Source organism: Hyaena hyaena, unplaced genomic scaffold, assembly GCF_003009895.1.
Source record: "Hyaena hyaena isolate Hyena2069 unplaced genomic scaffold, ASM300989v1 scaffold_876, whole genome shotgun sequence".
Taxonomy (NCBI): Eukaryota; Metazoa; Chordata; class Mammalia; order Carnivora; family Hyaenidae; genus Hyaena; species Hyaena hyaena.
This window is the reverse complement of record NW_024081512.1, coordinates 50,560-76,903: the sequence shown is the minus strand read 5'-3', so window position 1 is coordinate 76,903 and position 26,344 is coordinate 50,560. Positions and strand designations below refer to the sequence as shown.

The window sequence follows — 26,344 nt, the reverse complement described above, 5'->3', positions numbered from 1 at the left end:
TTTTTTTTTTTTTAATTACGCGACTACCTGTTTCTTTTGAAGCAAACATTTGGGCAATCAAGAATCTCAAATTGATGATCTTATAACTTGTAACCAAGATTTTGCAGGGTCTCAGAATGAGCAGGGGCGGGGGGCAATGCCACACACTCATGAGCCTCAGTTTGAAACTTGCAAGGTCACCACCCAGGAAGGCAGGAATCAAATTATTGAATAGTTACATCCATGCAGATTCTACGTCTGAAACTGAATTACAGATTCAACTTTTAGAAGTGGGTGATTACACGGGACTCTCAACAAATTAAGGGCAGCCACTGTACTCAGATCAGTCATTAAAGAGATGACAATGACATTTTTTTTCATTTCCAAACACACGGAGATTTGTATCCATTTCACACCGGTCTCTGTGACCCAGTACCTATTCTCTGAGCTACACAAGCCCCAGGAATCCATTGACTTTTTTTCTTTCTTTCTCTTCTTTTTTTTTTCCCCAAAGCAGCGCTTACTGGCAAAACCAAATGAAGCTGATGAATATTCATAGCATAAATGATGAGGAAGCAGGTAGCACGAATTCATTAGCGCTCTACGTTCACAGAGGTCTTTCTCTTCAGGCCTGGGCACGGCACGAAGTGCTCTTTTCCACTAACTGATTTATTTTCCCTGGTGGTAGCTTGGCTACACCATTACACGTCAAGAATTTGCAAGACAAAAGGGTCTGTTGCATTAATTAACGCAAATCACCTTCAGTAAAGCTTGACAAGTTCCAAGATGTTTCTGTAAAGAGAAGAAGGGAATCGATACCATAAACAGTAATACAGCTTTGTGACAGTCGAGGCTCACATTTCCGAGTGACTGGCTCGTCCCCCTTCCCTTTTCTCGTGGCGCGAGAGATTTATTCCTCTTCACAGGGCACCAAGCCTCTGATTCAGACCAAGGGAAATGTTTCACCTCAGACTTCAAAACACGTTTCCACGATCCATTTCCTTTTCTATGTACAATACATTAGACAGCTTAATAAGGAAAGTTGACTATTTTAGTTCTTTGAAAGAAGGATATAAAATGACAATTCTTTGACCAGCTGACAGATCTCCTTTGGTTACAGGACAGTGTGCTATTGCTCCCAATTTGAATAGAATAAGAACTCACAGTGGTTGGGGGGTGGGGTGGTGGCGGAGCAGGATAGAAAGGGGGATAGAAACTTAACTGCTAAGTTAACAGCAGTACCCCACACACCCAAAGGCCAGTGCTCATTTTCCAGAATGAGGAAGGATTGAAATGCTGATGTCAATTAAGATATGTTCGCTGGTTTGTAATCAAAATAGGAATTTCTTCTAATGGTAGAAACCTGAGCTATATTTTCAACTCACTTAAGGGTGTTGTAGAACTTACTGATAAATGAATTAATTTGAAATAATGAAGAGTGTTGATTTGAGACGACTCCATACCAGAACGCCACTAGAACAGTTAAATTAAATTAGCTCAAACGCCCCAGCATCTCCATTTGTTAATATTTGTAGCACTTAAATGAAATAAGAATTTGATTAGTTCCATTTTAATGCAAATCAAGCTATAGAGAGAGGAGAGGGCCACCAGTTTAATTTGATAGATGGAAGTATAATAAAAACACGAAACCTTACATTTTCTGAAATTCTAATAACAGCATTAGGTGACAGGCTTTAATAACAACACAAGAGAACATTTTGTGTTGGTACCGGACTGGTGATATTTGTGCATCAAGTTGATTAATTAGCTTTGATGTTGATCTGTTTTATTATCATGATGTTTGCTCCACAAACATCGTGTCAGTAACTCTCCTTTTCTTGGCTGGTGCAATGGCTAAAATAGCAGCAATCACAGTAATGAACTGCTCCTGGCGTCATCAACCTAGAAGTCCCACCCCACACCTCCCGCCATCATGAGGTCAATTGTTTTATTGATGCTTAACGGGACTCACCAAGGAATTCTTCGAATCATTCTGTGCTCATAAAAATTAATATGTGTTTTCTCTTTCCTTTTACTCTTTAGGGGACCAATGGGTTTATTCATTCCCTGCCTGGAATGACTTCACTTACAGAAAATTAGTTATGCCAGTTAATAGTTATCTTTAAACGATAACACCCCTTATATCTGTGGAAAGCCAACCACTTGGCCATATTGCAGGGGAGAGACTCAGTCTGGGTGCTATACCAGCATTGAGTATCCAAATGAGGTGAGTCTGGCTGTCCTGACATGTGACTATAATGTTGCTCTTCTGGGCACGGGAAGTATGGGTTTAGACCAACTGCTCAGATTACAGTAACCGAGTTTTAGGTCTGGAAATGTGTTATTCTTAAATAACTACTCTGCTGGAAACATCGTATGCACTAATGAAGGATGTTTCCTGAAGCCTATAAGAAAAGTCTTCAGACATGTTCAAGGCATCCTAATGTCATATCTCTTTTGTTTTAAGTTTTATTTATTTGAATGTTCTCTACACCCAACGTGGGGCTCAAACTCATGACCCCGAGCTCAAGACTCAGATGTTCCACAGACCGAGCCAGCCAGGTGTCCCGTCATGCCTCTCCTTCAAAGGAATTCAGATATGATTGTTTTGAATCAAGTACTATGTGCCAAAAACGTGTTTCAAATTCTTTTTGCTGCCTTGTGACCTCGATTTAAAAATATCCAGTGTTGGAGAGACATAAAAGCCAATTGTAAAATTACGTTTCTCTTCATAGATAGTCAACCATCATTGCTTTATCTTTATGTTGATTTTGTTACCTTATGTTTGTCATTGTGTGTGGCCGTTGTTTGCTATGAGGCTTAACATCATGCAATATTGAGAAATCTAGGTTTCTTTATTGCTCTGGTATGGAATGAAATGTAGATCTTACAAACAGAATCTGTGCAGGTGAACAAAAAAGAGTTAAAGTCAGAAGACTCCTATTCCACTCCTGGAATGTGAACTTGGTGATGCTCGCTCTGTGGAAAAGATAATTGAAGAAATCTTGATTATAAAAAATCACCTGATCTCGGGGCACCTGGGTGGCTTAGTCGGTTGAGCGTCCGACTTTCGCTTAGGTCACGATCTCGCGGTTCGTGGGTTCGAGCCCCGCGTCGGGCTCTGTGCTGACTGCCGGCTCAGAGCCTGGAGCCTGTTTCAGTCTGTGACTCCCTCNGCTCTGTGCTGACTGCCGGCTCAGAGCCTGGAGCCTGTTTCAGTCTGTGACTCCCTCTCTCTCTGGCCCTCCCCTGCTCATGCTGTCTCTCTCTCTGTCTCCTAGAAATAAATAAAACATTAAAAAAAAAAAATCACCTGATCTCTTTGGACCTCAGTTGTCTCATCTATGAAAGGAATGTGCTGCCACAACACTTAGATCTCTTTTAGATGCTATTTTCTGCAAAGATTGGTGACTTTTAATTTAACATCCCTTTAGAAAGATCTGCTTAAATCTTATCAAAGTAGGAAGAAAGAAGATTGCTTGTATTTTCCATACGTTAAAGTCAGATCAATCACAATAAATTCACCAAATAGTTGGTGAACATTTGCTTTATTCTTTACATTTAACCTTTCAATCCAAGGAAAACGTCCTCAATTTATATGATGGGTCAAGCTAATGGCATAATAGTGTTAAATTCTGTGAACTGCAAGGCATAAAATTTAGAGAAAAATTATGGCAATGGGAAAGAATAATGTCAGTTCACGAGTTTGTTGATCTGTATTTCCTTCCACCCTCCCTTCCTTTCTCCCTCCCTTCCTTCTTTTCGCTCTCTCTCTCTCTGTGTGAGTGTCAAAGGAAGTACTGGCATTTAGTGATTTTTCAGATGACAGTATAGCACATGTATAGAATACAATAGAAGAACCATCAGGTTAATTTATATTTATCTCTTACTTTAGTGTAGAGTAGGGTCATGGAGGAGAACAGTTGCCCAGAATGGAAGAATAGCACTTATCTATCTACTATGAATTAGAGAGTGGAAGTAAAATTCAGTTACAGGTGATAGCAATTTCCAGTTCTTATCATTGGCTTTTATTTTTAACCTTTCATTTTGGAAGACATCTTTGACTTTTAAATGAAATTTGCTTTGAAGAATGTCATCCTCAGACCATGATTTTGTTTCTCTTGAAAGCTTACCAAGCCAGAAATTGATTTTGGTGGGAAAATATTCCTTGGTCTTCTAGAAATATTTCCAGTAGTTGCAAATTGTTACAAGTTGTGTTCAATTCTCAGCTCCACTGTTTCCTAGCTGTGGGAACCTTTGGTAATTTTAGTTATCGCTGAGATTAAGTTCTGTAAATGGTACTTAATTCATAAATGGCTGTGTGGATTAAATGAAATCACATGGGTAAAGCTCTTTAGCCCAGCACTGGGCACACAGCAAATTCCCAGTCATGGTAAGTTACCATCAAAATGAGGAACTGAGCTGTAAGAAAATCTAAGGGTAAAAAAAAAATAACTAAAGCAAAAATTTGGGTTTGCCAAGTGTTTCTGACATATAATGTTAGTATGCTATTTATGTGAGTAAAATATTTTAGCAAAACAATTAGACACTCAGGGACATCAAACCATCTCTTACTGAGCAGAACATAGGCCACAAAAGGTTGACTGAAGTTTTGGATTTCTGGATTAGACCATTGCATGCAATGTAGCAAAAGTCTGATTTCTTTCCTTATGGAATCTAGAGAAAGAGCTACAGATGGATGATCAAACAACGGGATGCCTTAAACACTCAAGGGAGAGTTTCTGAACCCCTCATTTCTGTGGGCAAATGGCTGTTTGCCATTTCTTCCATTTGGCTTTCTGCTATGAGCACAGCCCATGTTCAAGCTAGCCTAATTGCTACAATTAACAAAATTAAATGGCTCATTGTGTTTTTATACAATTCCGCCCACATTCTGTGGAGTCTTCCTGTTGAATGAGTAATCCTACTGTTGAGATTGCTGATCACAGGCACAAACTGAGTCTTTCTGTGTGCCCATTTCTAGGCTAGCAACTGGACAGGACATACGTGCACAGGGAAAGCTCTACAGTGGACAGTGCAGCCTGCCTGAGTGAGCAGAGGAGACGCAACCCAACTGTTGAGATCACTTCATAGAACAATACAGGTCAGGGCCAGAGACTTGGACATGAGGGAAGGTGTTGCAGTGGGTGGGCGATAGAGGGGAATGGCCCACCCTTAGCCATGTTGGGATGCCCCAGCTTCAGATGGTAAGGGGGGTGTTTTGAGTCACAGGCCGGCAAAAGCAATCATTTTGATTGTTTTCCAAAGTGGCACTGCATTGCTGAAGATAAATGAACATGAGTTGATGTGCTTCCATCACTGAATGTATAGAAACAACCACCTCAGTTTCTGCTGTGTTTTCACCATGCACTTCAACCGTCCTCTGAGCCGTACTTCTGAAAGACAGTCTAAGCTATTTTTAAACAGGCTTTAAGGAATTCTCCTTAGAAACATAAAAATGCAGGCGTATCATCCAAGCTTTATATAGAAACAGTAATGGCTAATGGCAAAGATGTAGGAGACTGCAGGGAAGCACATACTTAGTCTAGAAAATGGTTCATTAGGAAAAAAAAATGGGTCCTTGTCTAAACATTGGGGGAGAACTTGGTCCACTCAATGGCGTTTGGTGCATTTAAAGGCAACCGTGTAATTTTGCAGTTGCTGGTGAGGGCACAAGAGTTTTTCTTCACTCAATTCAATCGGTTTGGAGAAAGAAACTTTGAAATGATTCAAAACTATTCTATTCAGCTGTTTAAGAGATGAAATCTTTTTGGAGGGATACAGTTTATTCAGGCTGAAAGCATTAAATTGCATCTGGGTATTTCTCACAACACTTCAGGTGTGTTGATGTCTTATAGACAAGGGACTGTAAGCTTGGGCTAAAAAGGAGAAGAAAAAAGCTTTTTAACTAAAAGTTCATGTATCAGTAACATACCAGTTTATGTACATGAAAGGGCAATATATACTTCTTCTCTTTCATCTCTGTTACTTGAATTGTGTGTGTGCATATATATATGTATAAAGCATATGTGTTATATATATGTAAAATATATAAATATATATATATAAAACAAATATGTGTGTTCTCATATTTAGAAAAACAGTCATCAAGATTTCAATTATTCCCATTCACTTGTATCTGGTCAGTACTATCACTTCATTTATTCATAGAGCAAAAGAAATTGGGAATTTAGGAATTAAGCATATATATCTCATGATACTTTTATCTTCAGGTTATCTTTGTATTTTATATTGTGCTAATACTCGAACTGCATGTTCTTGCCAAGTCGGTAAGAGAATTTATTTCATTCATGGGGTTCACAGCATTATCAGAAGTGAATAGTAACTGAGTTATCTGCAAAGTAGATGTCACTGAACTAGACAGTTCATAGTAAGACAGCGTAAATGACTAAGAGAATTTGAAAGACATAGTCATTATGGGGGACCAAACTTTGACTTACATGCAAAAAATTTGTTTTCTTCCACACAAATACATAAACATCTCTGTCTGCGAAGTTACATATATTCTTTAATATTACATAAGTTTTCATTTCGAAATGCTAACTTGAAAGTGAAAGAAATGTATAACATCTTCTTTTAGAAAATTTTCTGGTCCAATGCAAAAAATGAGTGGCAGGTTGAAAATGAAATCTTAGGAAGAACTAAAATACAAACCCAAAAATCAAACTTTGTTCCTCTGTACATTGACAATGTCTCTTTAAATCCTAATACTTTAAACCCTCTGTTATCTGTGTATCGAGCATCAAATAACAATTCTTGTCACTATACAGTCTGAGGGCTGTGCAGTGCCCTTCTGGATCATGGAAACAAGATTAAGTCATGATTTTCCTGGGGGGTAAAGGTGTTCCGTTCTTGTAATCTTAAGAAAGTTTGGAATTTGTGATGGAGATGTCATTTCCTTAGCAAGAATTTTTGATGATCTAAAACATCATACTCTTTAAGTATGTCGGATAACAGAGTATTTATAGTATTTGGGAAATCACTGAAAAATGCAAATTTCTTATGCTCTCCTAAGACTGCATTCTTAACCTCCAAGACAAAGCACAGTACATCATCGTGTATTCACAAAGCACTCATTTTGACTCTTAACATGGTAAAGGAGGGATCAAACTGAGAAATAACTCAGGACTTACATGATTGAGGAGGGGTGGGGTCTGCTGAGTTTCTGTTCATTGACACTATCATTGGCATCTGTTACTGACTCATGAAATCAAAGGTATAGTTCAACTGAGCCATTCAGTTTCCAAAGATCATCCCTTAGAAGTTTTCTTGGAAACAAGGAAGCTAATAACTCAGGGTCCTGCACAAAGGTGAAGATGTTTTGCCAATATAATCATGTTTTCCTTCTACAGTGGGGGTGCAATGTTTTCACCGATCGCTGACAAGAAGAACATCTTCCTGGGCGACTAGGTAAGCTTTCCACATCCAAACAAAAGATTATTATTTTTGAGTGGAAATCTTGCTTGGAGGATCAAATCATGGAGCACTAGGAAAGTGTGTCTACTGATAAAAAATCATCTATTTTTAAAGCATTGCTCTGGGGCTTTACACCAAAAGAAGTCCTAGGTTGAGCCCTCTGCCATTGCCTGTGGATGTCACGGGGACAGTTGTCTCTGTACGGCACACCCATTACAGGCAGTGGCTCTAGAACTTGACTATTTTAAGTGGATTGGACAGTCCAAATAACTGAATGATTTAGACAGACCTTTTCTTCTCTCTCTCTCTTTCTCTCTCTTTCTCTCTCTCATTTAGTGACTTGGACTAATATTTAATATATCACTTGGGTTAATATAAAACCAGGGAAGGAAGTTTAAGACATCTTCCACTGTGGTCAGGTATGTGATAATGGATGGATGAAAGTAATCATTTACAGCTTTCACATCCTGGGAAACATTGGCCAGTCTTGACAAGCCCTTTCTAGTTAAGCGGATTCTCTTGTCCCCTGATATTCTGATAGCACCCCTGGCCAGGTTCCTGGGGGCACCAACATGGCAAAGGAGGGTGATCTTCCAAGAGACAGGTGTTCTCAATCTGCTGAGGCAGGCTGATGGAATTGGTGGACCAGTTCCCGACATCCCAAGTAATTATGATGCTTAAAGTATTTTAAACAATTCCAGGTCTATAAAAAAAGTGATGATGCCTGTATGTATACCCTATATTTTTTATTACAAAAATATTGAAATAATCCATGAGTTATTCCACTCTGCACCAACTATAAAAAAATACTATCAAAGTTTGACCGGCACTTTTAATGCAACAAAAAGCACCATGACCGAGGACACTGGGAACAGAAAGCGGGGAACGTTTACTTGCTGTCCGGAGGTATTTAAAACCCGGAAGTTTGTTGTCAGAGTGCGACTTTACAAATGATTCAAATACGAATCTTAGATGGATCTAGTGGTAAGCTTTCAATCAGTTTGGAAGGGTTTTCTCATAGCATATGCACTGCATCGTCTGCTCATACTTACTAAAACGTGTCCCAAAGCCTCTAAAAGACACATCACTTTGACCTTGGATTTGGGGGTGGGGGAGGGAAGTCTGTACACAGTGGGGAACTTGATGGTGCACTCTCACGTCTGGGTTTGGGGTCTCGGGCCACTCGTTCTCAGGTGTTTGGGACTTGCACCTCAGTCCTGTGGTTGGACAGTGTTTGGCACTAGGAGGGTGTGGCACGGTGTGCTCTTGAGTGGCGCCTGCCCATGTTCACACAGGGCCATGCTTTTCCACGTCTCGTGACACCCAGATCAGCCTGTCCCTCTCTGCCCCTGCATTACATGCCAGTGAGAGCCACACAGGCCGGGAAATCTGACGTTCGTTCTGCCGTGTCTTTCCCGTGCTTTCCTCTTCATGGATTTATTAGCTTTCTGCAACTGAATACTGAATCGTGATCACCATTTCGTTCACATCCCAAACTTATCGAGCTCCTTGGTCTTGTCAAAAGCCATACATGTGCTGCATAGGAATTCTGTCAGAAAGGATGTTCTCAACTGAAACTTCAAAATAAAAGACAGATCCTGAAATGTGTGGAAAACGAACCATTCCCTCGATTCTAATACACATGTAAACAACGGTTGAAGTTGCTGTCCGTCGGGTAGGATTTTCACGCATGGTATTTATTGGTTTCCTAATGAGAATGGTCTATGAATTCTTTTCTAAGTAGTACTATTTTTTTTTTCTGGAGTCTTGATGGATATATTCTCTCTCTCTCTCTCTCTCTCTCGTTTTTATATTTGGAATCAGAGTTTTGCATCAAGAAAAATCACCTAAGCTATTTTGACAGAGGACTGCTGCTGTGTGTGTTAGCATGTGTGTGCACGTGTGTGTGACTGAATATATTTTTATGCAAAGATCAGTTAACGCCCTCAAAACACCCTATTGGTCGGAGGCAACATTTTCCGTGATACTTGTACCCTCTGGTGGACACGCTGAGAGTGGGCAGGGGGCTGGTGGCAACAAGGAGTCCTCCTGAGCTCCCGAGTTTCCTTCAGCCGCTGTTTGGAAAGGCGGCCAGCAGGAGGCAGGCAGCTGTGCATTACGGCTCATCGCCCTAGTCTAGGACAGAGTTTCGTTATTTCCACAGCCCCGCTGTCACCCCTTCATGTGGAGGTTGTGGCTCCTCCAAGGCCTTCTATTTTATAAAGTGGTTTCGTACTCCAGCCGCTCCTGAATAAGGGCGTCGTCTTTGTACTGCAGCCTTGGAGGAGATGGGGAGCATTCGAAGGCCAAGATGGCCTTCCGTAGGCTTCGGTCCAAAACGTGTCTCTCCCACGCCGGGTACCTATTCCTGAACAGGTCAATTTTAATGACAGATTCTTCAATCCGTGGTGGGCGAGACGACGGGGTGGACGGGGCCGTGGGCCTCACCTGAAAGACGGGTACGCACCCGTCTCGCTCCGCAAATTTCTGGTCGCGGTCGCTGGCGACACTGCGGTTGTTGGAGATGGACCGGAGCGTGCTCGTGGCCACTTCCGGAGGCAGAGTGAAGGCAGCGACTGGGTCCTCACAAGCACAGCTTGGTGACTGCCCGAATCTGGGTCCGTTGGGGTGAAAGAAGGCATAATACATCAGCATAAAAACGACGCCCGTTAAAAAGCTGCTGAACACCACACACAGCGCGGGGATGGCAAACGCATCTGCAATCTGGGGGGCCTTGTAGAGGTACCAGAGGGCACTCAAGGCTGTATTTTCCAAAAGGATCACAAAATAGTAAATGAAGAGCCTGCAGCGAGTCCTGCCTTCCTTGACGTTGAACCAGCTGAAAATGTAGATGATCCCCACCACCATGTCGAACACAATCTCTTCCCATTTGGTGATACAGAACTCCGTCTCACAGTGTACGATCCAGAAGGTCATGATGCACCAGTGGAGGACGATGAAGATCCCAAAGTACAGCTGGAAAACCGAGGCGAAGAGGGCAAAAGTGATGACTCTGGCGGCAATGGTGAAAAAGTGCCAGCAGAACTGGATGATGACGGCCATGTAGCTGATGGGCTTCTTGTCATCGCGAGAGTCCCGGAGGGCCTTCTGGTAGGAGGCCAAGGCCCAAGCCAAGGACACGAGGGAGGCTGCCGCCGTGAAACCTACGAAGGCAAAAAGGAAGACATTCTGTCAATGGGATGTCAGGGATGCAGTGCTGTCCCCTGAAAATGTCCTGGGGAGCTGGGAGCTCGGGACAGGCTAGCTGTGACCTCAGCAGAGCTCTTCATTTCTTTGAGTTTCAGTTCATGGCTAAACATTCATGGGGGTCCTCGTATCTGTCCTCTGTGGGCCCCAGTCATAAGGAGAAGTCATGAAGTACAAAGAGAATGCTACTCAAAACCAGAGTGGGGTGTGGGATCTAGAAATGGGGTGGGGAGTTGACTCCCTGTGTAAACGCTGGAAATAAACTAAGGAGGTAGTTCTGTGCAGTGCGACAATAAGTGCAGACTGGGGAGGCTGACAGAACTGGGTTGCTGTTTCAACTCTGTATGACTCTGGACAACCACTTAAATTGGCGTCCTCATGGACAAAGTGGATGACCCCAAGGTTCCCGGCAGCTCTGAGATTCTGTACATGAAAGGGGTAAATAATCACCAGAAACTAGAGGGGCTAGCTGGTTTACCTTTCTGCTTCTGAACAAGAATGAATACACTTCATTCACAAAAGAAATTTCACTCTTTCTTACAAATAGGAGTCCACATAACCTTCTTGGCAATGTTTCTTGTGGTCCCTGGTATGCAGTTTGTCCTAATAGAACCCAAATATAATTCTTCCCACAGCATTTGTCTGTTCCTTACTGCATTTCCCTTAAAAGAATGACTGCTTATTCTTTCATAGAGTAAAGATTGTACAGAAATCATCTCAACTGCTTCTACCATTTTATGAACCTCATTTAAGTTAGTATGTTCTCCAAAAGTATGTTTGCAAGTTTCTAAAATAACTTGTATTATTTCTGTCCACTTTTGCCCCTTCTGCTGTGTCTGAAGCATCACCTGAATGGTCCAGACATGGACAGAGCCCTCCTGAAGATGCATGGACCTCCTTTAGGAGAGAGCTCTTTTGGGGAATTCACTTGGCCGCTGAAACGTTAGTCAATCTGCATACTACTCAACAAACTGTAACAAGACTTCTCAAGGCTGAGGATAGGTGTTTGTGTTTTCAAGTCCTGCTGGCTTTTCTTCACAGATCCACTACTGATCATAACCAGGCCACACTATAGTCTTTGCGCTAGAATGGAAGAATCAAAACAAAGATTGCCAAGAACTTGCGATGGAGCTGGTACTCTGCTTTTATATTTTGATAGAGAACATCTTGTTGTCTATGATCCTTAAAAAAGGAATTGAAAAAAAAAAGACTCTTGTGGGAAAGAGGTACACTAATTGATGGAAAAAACAGTCAACCTCAACAATCATTTCTTACATATTCTCCTTGAGTAAGGTGAACTCCGAAAGACAATATTGATGAGAAAATATTTTCCAACAGCCACTTCTCATATCCACCCCCAGTGAAGCTAACAGAATGCCCATATCTAACTCCAAATCTCCAGGGTTTTGTTTTTGTTTTTGTTTTTGTTTTTTTCTGGCCAGCACAGAACACCTTCCATTATTGTAACTCCTGGGCAGTTATCTAATATTCTAGGTCAATTCAAGACCAGAACACAAAGGAGTTTTTAATAATATAATTTCTTTTCTTTTTCTTACGTTAAAAACTTTTTTCTGTTTTTTTTTTTTTTTTTTTGCTTTGGTTGTTCATTTTCTAAAATGATAATATAATTTCTATGAGGTAGAAAACACATACATCAACTGTAAAGCAAATTTGGAAAAGAGAGGGTAGGATGAAAAGTTAGTAAAAGAAGAAGGTGCAACAACCAGAAATAAAAGGTCGTGGAATAATGACTCTGAGATGGACACCCTTCCTTTCAGTTTAGGATTTAAGAATAAAGGGTTATGCTATTTTATTTTTTTTTAAGTTTTATGTATTTCCGAGAGAGAGAGAGAGAGACAATATGAACAGTGAGGGTCAGACAGAGAGGGAGACACAGAATCTGAAACAGGCTCCAGGCTCTGAGCTAGCTGTCAGCACAGAGCCTGACACAGAGCTCGAACCCACAAACTGTGAGATCATGACCTGAGCCGAAGTCATACGCCTAACCCACTGGGCCACTCAGGCACCCCATGGTGTGCCATATTAATTTCAACCCCTTTGAGAGGTATAGTAGCCGCTCATGACCTCACTCCTTATCTGTACAATTTGCATTGGTACGGACTGTTCTGGAGTAGACAGCGTGTTCCATGGGCATGGGAGCTTGCAGAACTGGAAAGTCCCTTCTTTTTCACACCCCACACAGTGGGGACTGTGCTTATGCACAGGGTCGCCTGCAGGAAGATGGCTGCATAGTTGGGCAGGTGGCTAGAGTGTGAGCGGACTCAGGGTAGTCAGAACCATCAGGGTACCAGTTTTCACGGGTGTTATTAAAGGCTGTTATACAAAGAAGTGATAAATAGTAAAAAAACAAAACAAAAAACAAAAAAAAACCCCAAAAACCAAACCTTACACATGCAGCACCATAAAATCATTTATCAGATGTAAAAATTGGAAAATTCGCTTAGTCCAAATTCCCTGGTAATCTTCACCCTTTTTATTGCATGTCGTAAGAAAGTAATTCAGCCTGCTTCAGGACACTCCAGAACCTTGTTAAAGACAATATTCTGGCAGTAGAAAAGTAATTTTCTATGAGCTTTGCTTTCAATGTATCTTATAACTGAAGACGTAAACTTTTTGCCAATAGCAAAGGCAAATTTCATGTCCATTTATGACCACTCCCTTTATGCATTCTCTGCTTTAGCAACAATTAGAATTTACCTGTTTGTTTTTATTTTTCCTCTTCTGTTTAGCAATTAATTTTTATAAAACAAATAATATGCCTGAACCAAAGATACGGGCAACCTCAGAGTCATTCCTCACTACAAATTCACACCACCATGAAGTGCTGAATTTTTTCCTTTTTACACAACACAAGTAATATCTGCTCAGTTGTTTCAAATGCCAAGAAAGATTCCCTCAGTAAGGCACTTACTGCATTATTATTTTGTTATTTTACTGTTTAAATTTTTTTACTGTTTATTTATTTTTGAGAGATAGAGACAAAGACCAGAGTGTGAGCAGGGGAGGGGCAGAGAGAGAGAGATGGAGACACAGAATCTGAAACAGGCTCCAGGCTCTGAGCTGTCAGCATAGAGCCCAATGCGGGGCTCGAACCCACAAACTGTGAGTTCACGACCTGAGCCGTAGTTGGATGCTTAACTGACTGAGCCACCCAGGTGCCCCTGACTGCAGTATTATTCAAGTAGAATTCTCCGGAACTTCCGATGCACAGTGGCAGTGCTGGCACACAGAACTCTAAGAACTCTTTTAGCTCACAGCGTATGTTTCAACTTTTTATTTGAAAATAATTTCAAACTTAACAGAAGAATTGCAAAATTAAAAAATAGTACGTTGAACAACTACATACTCTTCGCCAGGATTGTCATATGGCCTTTCCTTTGCTTTACCACTGCCCACCCCCTACCCCCATTTTTTCTCTCTGAACAGTTTGAGAGTAAATTGCATGCATCCAGGCTGCTATGGTCTGAATGTCTGTGTCCTCCCACATCTCATTCTCCATTCATACACTGAACCCCTAATCCTTAGAGATAATGATATTAGTAGGAGGGGACTTTGGGAGGTGCTTTAATTATGAGGGTGAGGCTGTCATGGGTGGGATTAGTGCCTTTTAAAAGAGGCCCCAGAGAGCTCCCTAAATCCCTCTGCCTCCTAACAATACAACGAGAAGTCTTCAACTCGGAAGATAGCTCTCAGCAGACCCTGCTGGTGCCATGATCTTGGACTTCTAGCTTCCGGAACTGAGCAATACATATCTGCTGTTTAAAAACTACCCAGCCTGTAGTATTTTGTTATAGCAGCCCAGAAGGACTCAGACAATGGCCCTTTACCCTATTTTCTATGAATAGAGGTTTCCTTTTAGATAACCAAGTGCATTTGTCAACGTTAGTCAATTTAACATTGATACAACATTTTTTCTTTTCTCTAATCCACCATATCCACTATCAGTTTTCTAATCTCATCAATTGACTTTAACAATGTCCGTCATAGGATTTTTCCCTGTGGTACAGAATTGAGTCTGGAATCAGATATTGCATTTAGTTGTCTTATCAATTTAGTTGTCTTTAATCTCAGATATTTCCACCTGCTTTCTTTGCCTTTGTGACATTGGCGTTTTTCTGAAGGTACAGTACCTAAAAGAAAAGAGTGTTCCTTGTTTTGGGTTTGTCTGTTTCCTCACGGTTAGATTCAGGTTATGCCTCCCAAGCCTGAATATTATATAAGTGACACTGAACAGTATTTTCCCCTCACGCCATTAAGATATTAAAATATACGGATTCCTTCAGTTGTCCCAAGACGTATATAATGTGTCCATCAGTATTTTCTTTCAAAGTAATGAATAACATATCAGTTACAAAATTTCACTCTGAAATCAAACTCCAAAAACAGAAGACTCAATGGGATTATATATTTATTAAAATGGTAAAATAGGTGATGAAATCTCAGAGCTTGTCTATTGCAATGATCTTTTCTATAAAAGTGAAATCAAGTCTCCCTTGGCGAGGTTACATGATTTATCTTCCCTTGTTTCTTTCCCATGCTGGTTTTTTTTTTTCCTTCCTTCCTTCCTTCCTTCCTTCCTTCCTTCCTTCCTTCCTTCCTTCCTTCCTTCCTTCCTTCCTTCCTTCCTTCTTTCCTTCCTTCCTTCCTTTCCTTCTTTCTTTCTTTCTTAGAGACTGAGACAGAGCACGAGCATGGGAGGGGCAGAGAGAGAGAGAGAGAAAGAGAGACAAGATCCAGGGTCTGGGCTGTCAGCACAGACCCGGACGCGGGGCTCGAACTCACAAACTGGGAGATCATGTCCTGGGCTGAAGTCGGACGCCCAACCCATTGAGCCACCCAAGTGCCCCTCCCCACGCTGGTTTCTGATGAAAATCGCCCTTCTACTCCAAAGCAAACCCCCTGCTTCCTGGAGAAAGGACTTTCTGTTATCCCGTCTCTATTCCAGCCCGTCCTCTGCAGAAGCGCCCTCCCCAGGGATCACAAACAAGTAATCAGCCTCCTTTTACCTCAAGAATCGCCCTTCACTTGATTGAATCTCTTCTCTTTTACTCCCCACCTGTCTCTTTCCCATATTTCCTTGTATTCTTCGTGTCTTGTTTCTCCATTTTTATCTGCTCATCCTTGAAATACTGGCATCCGCTGGGATGCTGCCCCTGGGCCTCCTCCCTTCTCAGCCCCTCCCCGGGAGATTCCACGCCTTCCTGAGTCTCCCGTCTCCCCTCCCCTCTACTGGAGTCCTCAGCAAACCCATCCCTGAACCGACGTCTCCAGCCCCAGAGCTGCGTATCTGATTATTTTCCCCAGAACCCACAGGCCTACAGTGTCTGCGATCAGATACCTGGAGGCAATCTGGCTGTGGACGACAGTGCTTGCTTTCTCCTGGGAAGTAGACAATTCTTCCTCCTCTATGCTCTCCTTCTCAGAATGGGAGAGGACATGGATTTCCGGAGAGCCTGTCCCGGTTCTCAGAAGGTGGTTTTGTACGCAGCTTGACTGAGAAATACCGTATCGCAAAGCTATCTGACCCCAAGGTTCACAATATGTGCCTTTTGGGTGTGTTGCATCTGAAGGGATGGAGAATAAACTGTGGCATAGATATTATTTCGAGCCAAAGGCATTTGAGTTCCTGGAATCTCTCCCACTTTTAGGAAGTCATTTGTTCTCCCAGAAGTATCTGCCCCTTCCCATCCCCTATTTAAGGTATAAAAACTCCTGGTGCCTGGGTGGCTCCATCGGTTAAGCGTCCTGCTCTTGATTTTTGCTCAGGTCATGATCTCACGGTTCAGGAGTTTGAGCCTCACACGGGGCCCTGAGCTGACCGTTTGGAGCTTGCTTGGGATCCTCTCTCTCCCTCTCTCTCTGCCCCTTCCCCAGCTTGCTCTCTCTCTCTCTCTCTCTCTCAAAAATAAGCGTAAATAAAAAAAGATACATGAACTCCAAATTCTAATGACCTCCTCAAGTCACATTTCCTTGTGAAAACCTGTGTGTACAGACAAAATGACATAGGTAATTTACATATTCGCACATGTGATTACCTATGTAATTACATCTGCATTTTGTCTTGCTAATCGGCCAATTTAATTTGCAGGCCCTCAAACAATGAACTAAGAAGGTAGAGGAGAAGTTCTCCTTCCAGAAAACCTCTGCCCACTGAACTGAGTCCAGCTGACCCCCAGTTTCTCACTGTAGCCCAAACAACTGATGTGAATTTGACTAAAAAAGTTTAATGATGAGAAAGTCAGTGACAGTTTATTCCATCATTTTGAGCTGCATAAGATTTGTTAAAGGATGTAACACCTCTGGAAATGTAATCCAAGAATTTTTATTTTATTATTTTATTTTTTAAAAGCTTTTTAAAAAATGTTTTTTATTTATTTCTGAGAGAGAGACAGCATGAGCAGGGGAGGGTCAGAGAGAGAGGGAGATACAGAATCTGAAACAGGCTCCAGGGTCTGAGCTGGCTGTCAGCACAGAGCCCTACGCGGGGCTCGAATCCACAAACTGTGTGATCATGACCTGAGGCAAAGTCGGATGCTTAACCTACTGAGCCACTCAGGTGCCCCAAGAATTTTATTTTAAAACTTCAAGATTGGGTGGCGCTTCTAGCTTCTTATTTATTTATTTGTTTGGTTGGTTATTTATTTTCTTTAAATCCAAGTTAACATAGGAGATTCTAGCTTCTGAGATCGGGGCACTTGAATTGTTACAGACATTGTTACATTGTTACAGTAATTCAGAGACTAGTGTTTTAGAGGAAGACTTAGCTACTTTTCCATTTTGAATAAAAATTGTTTTCAGCATAAGGGTTTTGAGTCTGATACTAGCTAGTCAGCTAATTAGCATTTCAAGGGGAATGGATATAAATCGATGTTGTGTTGTTTGAGTGACTAGCAGTTTTGACTTTCTTCTATTTTTCTTTTTGCTTTTTGCTTTCTAGGGACTTCTTTTCCCCTAATGGTGTTTCCGTGTCTCTTTTGTGTCCTTTCCTTCCTTCTTTTTCTTCTCCTTCTGTCAATCTGTCTTTCACCCCCGCTTTGCATCTGCTCTGCCCTTCTTCCCTCTGTCTTTTTGCCCATTTCCTGCTGCCATCCAACATGACATGGAGTTGAATTATTTTTTAAAATGTCATTGTATTAATGAAATAATGTTTGGGATTGCCCAAATGTAGCCTCCCCGCTGTTCTGAAAATGCAACGTAAATTCAAAATAAGAAAGGAAGATATTCTATTTCAATGTCAATGGTCTGCTGTGCCTGGTTTTCTCCTGTCCCTGCTCTGAATCCTGTGACTTTGCTCCAAATCCAGATTTGCTTTCAAGGAACTCCCATTGAAAGGATTCATCACTGCTAACCTCTGTGTTTTTATTATAAGTAACTTGCTTTCCTATAATCCTCCTCTACGTAGGACCTAATGCACTCTTAATCACAGATGTAGAAAATCTCTATATTTTGGGGTGCCTGGGTGGCTGAGTCTGTTAAGCATCTGACTTTGGCTCAGGTCATGATCTCACAGTTTGTGGGTTTGAGCCCCACGTTGGGCTCTGTGCTGACAGCTCAGAGCCTGGAGCCTGCTTCAGATTCTGTATCTCCCTCTCTCTCTGACTCTCCTCTGTTCACACTATCTCTCTCTCTCAGAAATAAATAAAAAACATTAAAAAAAATTTTTTAATTAAAAAAGTGTCTGACTTTGGCTCAGGTCATGATCTCACAGTTTGTGGGCTCTGGGCTGACAGCTCAGAGCCTGGAGCCTGTTTTAGATTCTGTGTCTCCCTCTCTGTCTGAGCCTCCCTTGCTCATGCTGTCTCTCTCTCTGAGAAATAAATAAAAAACATTAAAAATTAAAAAAAAAGAAAATCTCTATATTTTATTTAGGATAAAATAACAGCTTCTAGTATGGTTGACGGGGACTAGGGGAGGGGAGGGGGTTGTGGGTGAAAGTTCTATCATCTCAATTTAAGCTTTTCTTTTCAGAAAGAATGGAAAGCATGGGGCTGGTATGAATATAAGACCCTCGGGAATGTTATAATGCAAAAAACCGTTTTGATTTGGGGACCTGTAGACGAGGAGGGGCTACTTCTGGCCCCTGAGTGTATACTTGTTCTCTCTACAAACATGTTTTCTTATCAAGTGTCCCAACCTCTTCCTTCCGAGGATGTGTCCTTGCCTAAAATTATGTTTGATTTTGTGTTTTAAGTTATTTAATTTTAATGTCAACTGCTTAATTTTGGTTTAATTTAATTATTTAATATTGCTCACTAGAGTGGATCTTTAGGTAAGAATAAGTACCTGCCTGTTTAACTTCCTAGCCTCTAGTGCCTTGGACGGTGCCTGGCATACATTGTGAATTGGCACTTGGAAGGGCGCCTGGGTGACTCATTTGGTTAAGCATCTGACTCTTGATTTCAGCTCAGGTCATGATCCCAGGGTCGTGGGATTGAGCCCTATGTTGGGCTCTGCAAGACATTCTCTCTCTCCCTCCACCCCTTTCCTCTGTTCATACACACACACACTCTCTCTCTCTCTAAAAAAAAAAAAAAACAAGTTAAAATAAAATTAAAAAAACAATGGGCACTTAGAGTGAATGAAAGGCAGAAGGAAAGATAGAAAGGAAAGGAGGGAACAAGAGAGAGGAAGAAAGAGTATTCCAGATATAAAGTTGGAACCATAGAGAGAATGAGGTACTCAAAACGTGTGCACCGTTCTTCATTGCTCTCCTCTTCTGCTGCCTTGCAATTTCAGTCTGAGCTGCAGATGCCAAAACACTGTGAAATAAAGTCTGTGCTCCTGTCGTGTTGTTTGTGGTCTGGGTGTAAACAATTCTTGGAAATCCCCAGAGAACGCTTCGTAGGATTTATAGCCTAATTCCCCAGATGTAGGAGGTTCAGAGAATTGAACCAAGTACTCTAATTCTTTGATCCTTCAACAAACATAATGAGCTTGTCTCTTTCCTCTTTCTTAAGGAGGGCACCCACAGCCCTTCCCCTGCCGAAGGCCAGCCAAAGGTGACAGTCTCAGGGAAACACCTGGCCACTGGCCCGTGTTTACAACCAAGCTGCATTGTTAACTTCAAACATTCATTATTATGTGAAATGTCAAGCGTATACAAAAACAGAGGAAATAATACAATGGAAATACCCTTCCTGCAGCATCAAGAGAGGGCTCTTAGTAGTTCTGGAATCCATCACGAGGGAAGAGACTTGAGCCGACAAAGACGCCTGCCTGTGGATGTCTCCTTGGATCTATCCAGTCCTTGCTGAATCCGGATCGTCCTGCGTCCGCCCTTCTCTGAATTCGCATTTCCCTGTCCTGACCGAGTTGGAAGGGCTGCGCGGTGAGTGAACTCACTGATTGCTAATGTGTGACCAACACGTTTTGGGAAAGCCTGACCTGGGAGTTCTCCCAGCCCCTTGATCTCCTCCGGCGCAGCTTGGTCCTGCCTCCCTGGGCTCCGAACACGAGGCCCTGTCTGTCCTCACGAGCGATGTAAAACTGTGTTTTCTTCCTGGAGACACCAAATGCTGGGCTCACCCTTGAAAAGCCACTTCTTTCCAGTGCACCCTACTCCTCCTTGTGAGCATCTTTCCTCAGGGAAGCCTTTCCCAGCCTCCGACCCCAAACCCGTCCCTCGTAAGTGCCCACAGCACCAGGTGTTGCTTCGTCCCGCCGCACCTCGGCACGCCTGCTGTCATCATACATCCATGCAGGTGATGATGGACAGGTCTACCCAAAGGGCTGATCTGTATCCTGGGGCTGACTCTTAGGTCCCCGACATCTGTCACTCTCTTGTGTATCATTTGGTGAAATGGGTACATTTGTCACCCAGTAGCTGCTCTCGGATTGTCTGTCTCTCTGCCCACTATCTGGATTGCACACATCTTTTTAAAATAAGTATTTATTTATTTACTTACTTAGAGGGAGCACGAGCAGGGGAGGGGCAGAGAGAGAAGGAGAGAGAATCCCAAGCAGGCTCTGAGGTGTCAGTGCAGACCTCAAGCTCTAGAACCATAAGCTCATGAGCTGAGCCAAATTCAAGGGTCAGACGCTTAACCGACTGAGCCGCCCCGGCGCCTCTTGATTGCTCACATCTTGACTTTCCTTCCTTTCACCTCATTCTTTCATCTTGCCAATGTAGAGATTCTTGTTGGAAATTTAAAGTATTTCCTCACCAATAGCTTGGGAACAGATGATTTACAACCACCTTTCCCATCTATGAAGGTTGAGATTATCATTCAACCATTCATACCATTATCTGTCTTATCACAAACAAGATAACTTTTCCTCCTAAAGCTATAGTCCCTCGACAAACAAGACACTGGATTTTAGATGACAACATAATGTTGACAATATAAGACACTTTATGGTTTCTTTAGTACACTCAAGGCTCATAATCATAGACAAATAAAGGAGGAGCAAGCATTTGTTGGGTCCTTGCTATATGCACTGTGATGTGCTAGGTATCTACACCCTTTGACCAATCTGAAGTTCGTGATGACACTTTGAGGCAAGTGCTGTTTTGCGCTCAGGGAAACAGAGACACAAAGAAAGATTAAATAATGTACCCAAGCTCATGTAATTAGCAATGAAGGCAGGCATCAGAATTCACAGATTCCAAACCTTGTCCACCATGACCATACATAGACTGGCATGGGTATCTGCAACAGAGACATGGAGGCCCGGGCACGAGCAGAGAGATCACAGATCCCTCACCGTCCAAGCTCATGGGATAACAACGTGGAGAAAAGTCGATGCCTCTGGAACATGCCACATGTTTAGGCATCTGACTCCCAAAACCTTCCCATCGTATCTGCTCCTTCAGACCTATGGCAACCATGTTTGTGGCCAGGCCAGAGGCTCCCATTTTGTTTCTTCTTCTTTTTTTAAAAAATATAGTTTATTGTCGGGGCACCTGGGTGGCTTAGTCGGTTAAGCATCCGACTTTCGCTTAGGTCATGATCTCGCGGTTCGTGGGTTCAAGCCCCGCGTCGGGCTCTGTGCTGACTGCCAGCTCAGAGCCTGGAGCCCGTTTCAGTCCGTGACTCCCTCTCTCTCTGACCCTCCCCTGCTCACGCTGTCTCTCTCTCTCTCTCCTAGAAATAAATAAAACATTTAAAGAATATACAGTTTATTGTCACGTTGGTTTCCATATAACACCCAGTGCTCATCCCAAAAAGTGCCCTCCTCCATGCCCATCATCCCTTTTCCCCTCTCCCGCACCCCCATCAACCCTCAGTTTGTTCTCAGTATTTAAGACTCTCTTATGGTTTGCCTCCTTCCTTCTCCTTAACTATTTTTCCCCTTCCCCTCCCCCATGGTCCTCCGTTTCTCCTCATCCACCATATGAGTGAAAACATATGGTATCTGTCCTTCTCTGCCTTATTTGACTTAGCATAACACCCTTGAGTTCCATCCATGTTGCTAGATTTCATTCTTTCTCATTGCCATGTAGTATTCCATTGCATAGATAAACCACATCTTCTTGACCCATTCGTCATTTGATGGGCATTAGGCTCTTTCCATGATTTGACTATTGTTGCAAGTGCTGCTATGAACATCGGGGTACATGTGCTCCTATGCCATCAGCACTCCTGTATCCCTTGGGTAAATCCCTAGCAGTGCTATTGCTAGGTCACAGGGAAGTTCTATTGTTAATTTTTTGAGGAACCTCCACACTGTTTTCCAGAGCATGAAGTCTCCCATTTTGGATTCTTATCACAAAACAGTTCTGAAGCATGAGCACCTAGGAGGAAAACCATGCTTTTCTCTCCTTTACATTTTCTGAACCAAACACAGCCGTCTTGGTTTTCCTGGATCTTCACCTAAGGAAAAATGTTGACCAATTTCAGTTGATTATATGATCAGAGAGTAGGATGGTCACAAAATAACTAGAACCAAAATGGTTTTCCATTTCTTCCACATGTTTAGAACGTGTCTCTTAGTTAGAGATATAAAAGCAGTAGATCTTCTTGGCTGGACACATATTGAACTGACCTAGTTGAAAGAATGCAAGAATTGAAAAAAAAAATGTATAGAACTCTATGCTGTGATCGTTGGTGAGAACAGTGAATTTAAGGAAAGTAACACTTCCTCTACTGGGTCTTGGATGTTCTAAATCTCCCTGCACTGAAACCATTTATCTCTGCCTTAAACCTTGTAATAGTTCTGATTAAAAATATTTAAATGCCTAATATGTTTAGTTTTGGTAGGGATATGCATACTTCTTGTAATCCATTCTGAGGATTTCAACTTCTTTGCAAGGCAAATTGTAAGGCTGGGAAGGTTGATAAGGGAAACGCTGAACTGAAATTTTTAAAAAGCCTTTTACTATGAAAGGAGCCGAAGAAGGTTGTTTTCACAAGTGTGGAAAGTTCTTTCCTTCCCATATATATAGGTGATCTCCCATAGATTCATCCATTTGATAATTTTGAATATCATGATTTTTAGATTTTTATTAAAATTTCCCAAGAAGACAAACATTTTGCATGGGAAAATGTGAAAACATATCATGCTATCTCTAGGGGAAAAAATTCTGTAAATAGGAGAAGGCAAGAATTCACCATTCTCTATAGAATATTACAAATTGCATGATTAAATTTATATTGAAAATAAAAATGAGGACAGCAATTACTACTTTTTTAAAAAAATTGCTGAGGGAGACACCGTGAGCAGGGGAGGGTCAGAGAGAGAGGGAGACACAGAATCTGAAACAGGCTCCAGGCTCTGAGCTGTCAGCACAGAGCCTGACGTGGGGCTCGACCCCACGAACTGTGAGATCATGACCTGAGCTGAAGTTGGATGCTTAACCGACTGAGCCACCCAAGCACCCCTAGAAATTACTACTTAAAAGACATAAAATAAGTAACTTGAGATGTTCACTAAGATTGACTTTTTTTTTTTGTAATTTCTTAATGTTTATTTTTGAGAGAGAGCATGTGCATGAGCAGAAGCAGGGGCAGAGAGAGAAGGAAACAAGAATCCAAAGCAGGCTCTGAGCTGTCAGCACAGAGCCCGATGTGGGGCTCGAACCCACGATCTGGGAGATCATGACCTGAACCTATGTTGGGTGCTCAACCGACTGAGCTACCCGGTTGGATGCTCAGCCGACTGAGCCACTTCCTTCAGAGTAAGTTTATTTTCTATCCCTTTAACATTTTCTTAACCATCACGCTATTTTCTATTAACATTTTTCTCTTTTGGAGGCTCGGGGGTGAAATGGGGCAAAATGAAGAGAATAAAAAGGGAAATAAGGATAAAGACAGACAGAGGCTATGTCCTCCTCCCACCCACCAAAGAGGGACATGGCTGCCAACAGCAAGACTAAAATAATAATTAAAAAAAAAAATCCCAACACATGTCCATCACTGCCGTGTGGCCTTTTGACATTTATTACCTTATTTATTTTTCACAGCATCACTTCTTTGATGTAAGTGATTCTGCCCATTTTACCGATGGGGAAACTGAGGCTTGGGGGTGAAATAATCTTCCCTGGGGGAGTGGCAAATTTTGCCGAAAGGCCAGATAGTATTTTGGGCTTTGTGTCCACAAGGATCCCCGTCACTAGACATTGTAGGGAGAGACAATGGTGACACATGGCCCAGACAATACCTACACACGTAGAAAATGAGGCAGTCGACTGAATTTGGCCACTGGCCTTAGTTTTCTGGCAGCGCCACTAACCCGTGGGCACATTTTTAACAAGTAGCAGCATTAAGATTTACACCCACGTTTTTCTGACTTTAAAGTCCTTTTCCCTAAACACATTGACATATTCTGGGCCAACCGCAGGATCTTGGGTGACTTTGGGAATGCTTTGTTAGGGGGTCACAGGGTGACCTGGCGGCCATATGAACAGACCGAACTACAGGAAACGTCTTGTCGTCAGTGTCCCCTGTACAAGACGAGGCGGGGGCGTGAAGCCAGCTCTAGAAGGGCACCTCTGTGTGCCCCCAGTGAGCTGACGAGCAGCCCGGGGGCCACCCCCTAGCCCTTCTTGGGCACTACAAGGACAGCAGGTGGCTCTTACACTGTGAGCGGGCAAGTGGCCCATGGGTTCAGGCTGGTCTCCGCCCTGCCTTCTTTTGCCCTTGACCGTGGAAAGCTCCCGGGCCTCGTGCAAACCCGGTCACACCAGCTGGAGCAACTGAAAAGGACCCTTAGTTGTCTCTCCTTCCTCATGGTCCCAGGCGCCTTTGCGGCCTGCCATGCGTGAGAATTCGATGGCCCACACGCTGCGGATCACCTGCTGGCACCACCGGTATTGACAGCTACCGGCCTGTTTGGGGGGGGGGTTGTAATTCAGGGCAGTGACAATCCGGATCCCCTGCGGTTTAGAATCACGTGATAACTCTAATGAGAACTCCTGGCTGGTCCCCCACATTTATAGTTATTTGTGCTCAGAGGACTTGAAAGGGGCCCAGAAGACGGGAATTGTGACACGAAGTGCCAGGCCCTGAGGCCACAAGCGCAGTTCCCTGGGGGAACCGCAGATCAGCGTGGAAGGCAGACGTCTATTCCCAAGCTCGCGTTTACACCCTGGCGAGCAGAGCGTGCAGAGAGAGAAGCCGTGTTTGCCCAGAGGCCCCGTCCTGGAGGGAAGACGGCCCGGGAAGGGACGGGCACGCGCCAGCGGGTGTAGGTGTGGCGAGGGCGTCTGGGGACAGCCCGGTCCCAGGACCCTGGGTACAGTGTGCCAGATGCAAGGGCTCACCCCCGGGGCAAGGTGTGCACCGTCGCTGAAGAGCAAGGTGACCTGGAGTCGTGGGGGGGGGGGGGGAGCCCCAGGCAGAGGTGGGGCTTTGCCAGACCTCCGGCCAAGGCGGCAGTGGGGACGGGGAGACGTTATCTGCCAGCCTTGTGACTCTGGGCGAGTCACTTGATTTTATGTATTCTTCCCAGGCTTAAACACATATCAATGAAATCGCCGCCGCTAGAGCATTTTGCGAGCAGAAAATTTACTATACAAACATGATTAACCATTCCAAATTCTAGCTTTTCTCCTAATTTTACTCCCTTCTTCCTACCCTTGCCCTGTGCGGAGCAGCCCTTCTACGTCTGGATTCCGAGGAAATCTTACTGGAGAAGCTTGGCGTCACCAGAATAATGGGACAGGGAAAGAGCAGAAGACGTACAATCCTACAGTGTCGGGAAAAAGCTTTTTCTCTTTTTACAGATATTAACTAATTTTTTGACAGGAGGCTAGGCCTGAAAATTGCTTTGAAATAGGAAGAACAAAAGAATCAGTATTATTTACCGAGGTGAAATAAGGGGTTCGTTTTATTTGGATTAAAGGCTGGTAAAGTAGAGGCGACACGCTTGGAAGGAAGGAGGGGACGGAGATGAAACGGGGTCAGGGTTTGCAGGAAGGTGTGAGGCACGTACAGGTCTTGCCGGCCGGGTCTGGGGAAGGCCCAGGGCCCAGGGCCCAGGGACGCTGCTGGCCCAAAGGTTTTTCTCGAATGTAGGCAAGAAAGGATGGGTCCCTATAGGGGGTCAGGGCATAGGCCTCGGCGAACTCCAGGCACTCTGGGCAGCAGGTGTGGGAGGTGGTGGAGGGGCAGGGGGGCCATCAGCTGGAGAAAGAAAAAGACGGAGAAGAGATGGTGGTCCCCAAGCCATGTTGAGGTCCTTGGGAAGTGCCACACACGCTTCATTTATCTGCTTTTGATCATTTATTTTTCCTGTTTTCATGCCTCTATTTCGGCAGAAA

General features: G+C 43.1%; 1 protein-coding gene across 1 annotated transcript; it reads right to left on the bottom strand.

Annotated features, from left to right (window-relative positions):
- Positions 1–9,633: 9,633 nt before the first annotated feature.
- LOC120222468 (XK-related protein 4-like) lies at positions 9,634–20,337 on the bottom strand. The gene is made up of 5 exons (XM_039220300.1): positions 20,204–20,337; positions 20,029–20,143; positions 15,964–16,137; positions 12,714–12,888; positions 9,634–10,580 (listed from the first exon to the last, which is right to left on the bottom strand). Exons 1-5 carry the CDS (start codon positions 20,335–20,337, stop codon positions 9,634–9,636), a joined length of 1,545 nt encoding a protein of 514 aa, XP_039076231.1.
- Between the last annotated feature and the right edge of the window lie 6,007 nt (positions 20,338–26,344).

What these genes read in the sequence shown, in the direction of transcription:
- LOC120222468 (XM_039220300.1), bottom strand. Translation starts at nt 20,337, where the DNA reads ATGTATGATGACAGCAGGCGTGCCGAGGTGCGGCGGGACGAAGCAACA. An exon ending in GGTATCTGATCGCAGACACT is followed by an intron (nt 12,889 to 15,963) that starts GTAGGCCTGTGG and finishes CTCACACTCTAG; the next exon opens with CCACCTGCCCAACTATGCAG. An exon ending in GCAAATTGTACAGATAAGGA is followed by an intron (nt 10,581 to 12,713) that starts GTGAGGTCATGA and finishes TTGCCTTCGTAG; the next exon opens with GTTTCACGGCGGCAGCCTCC.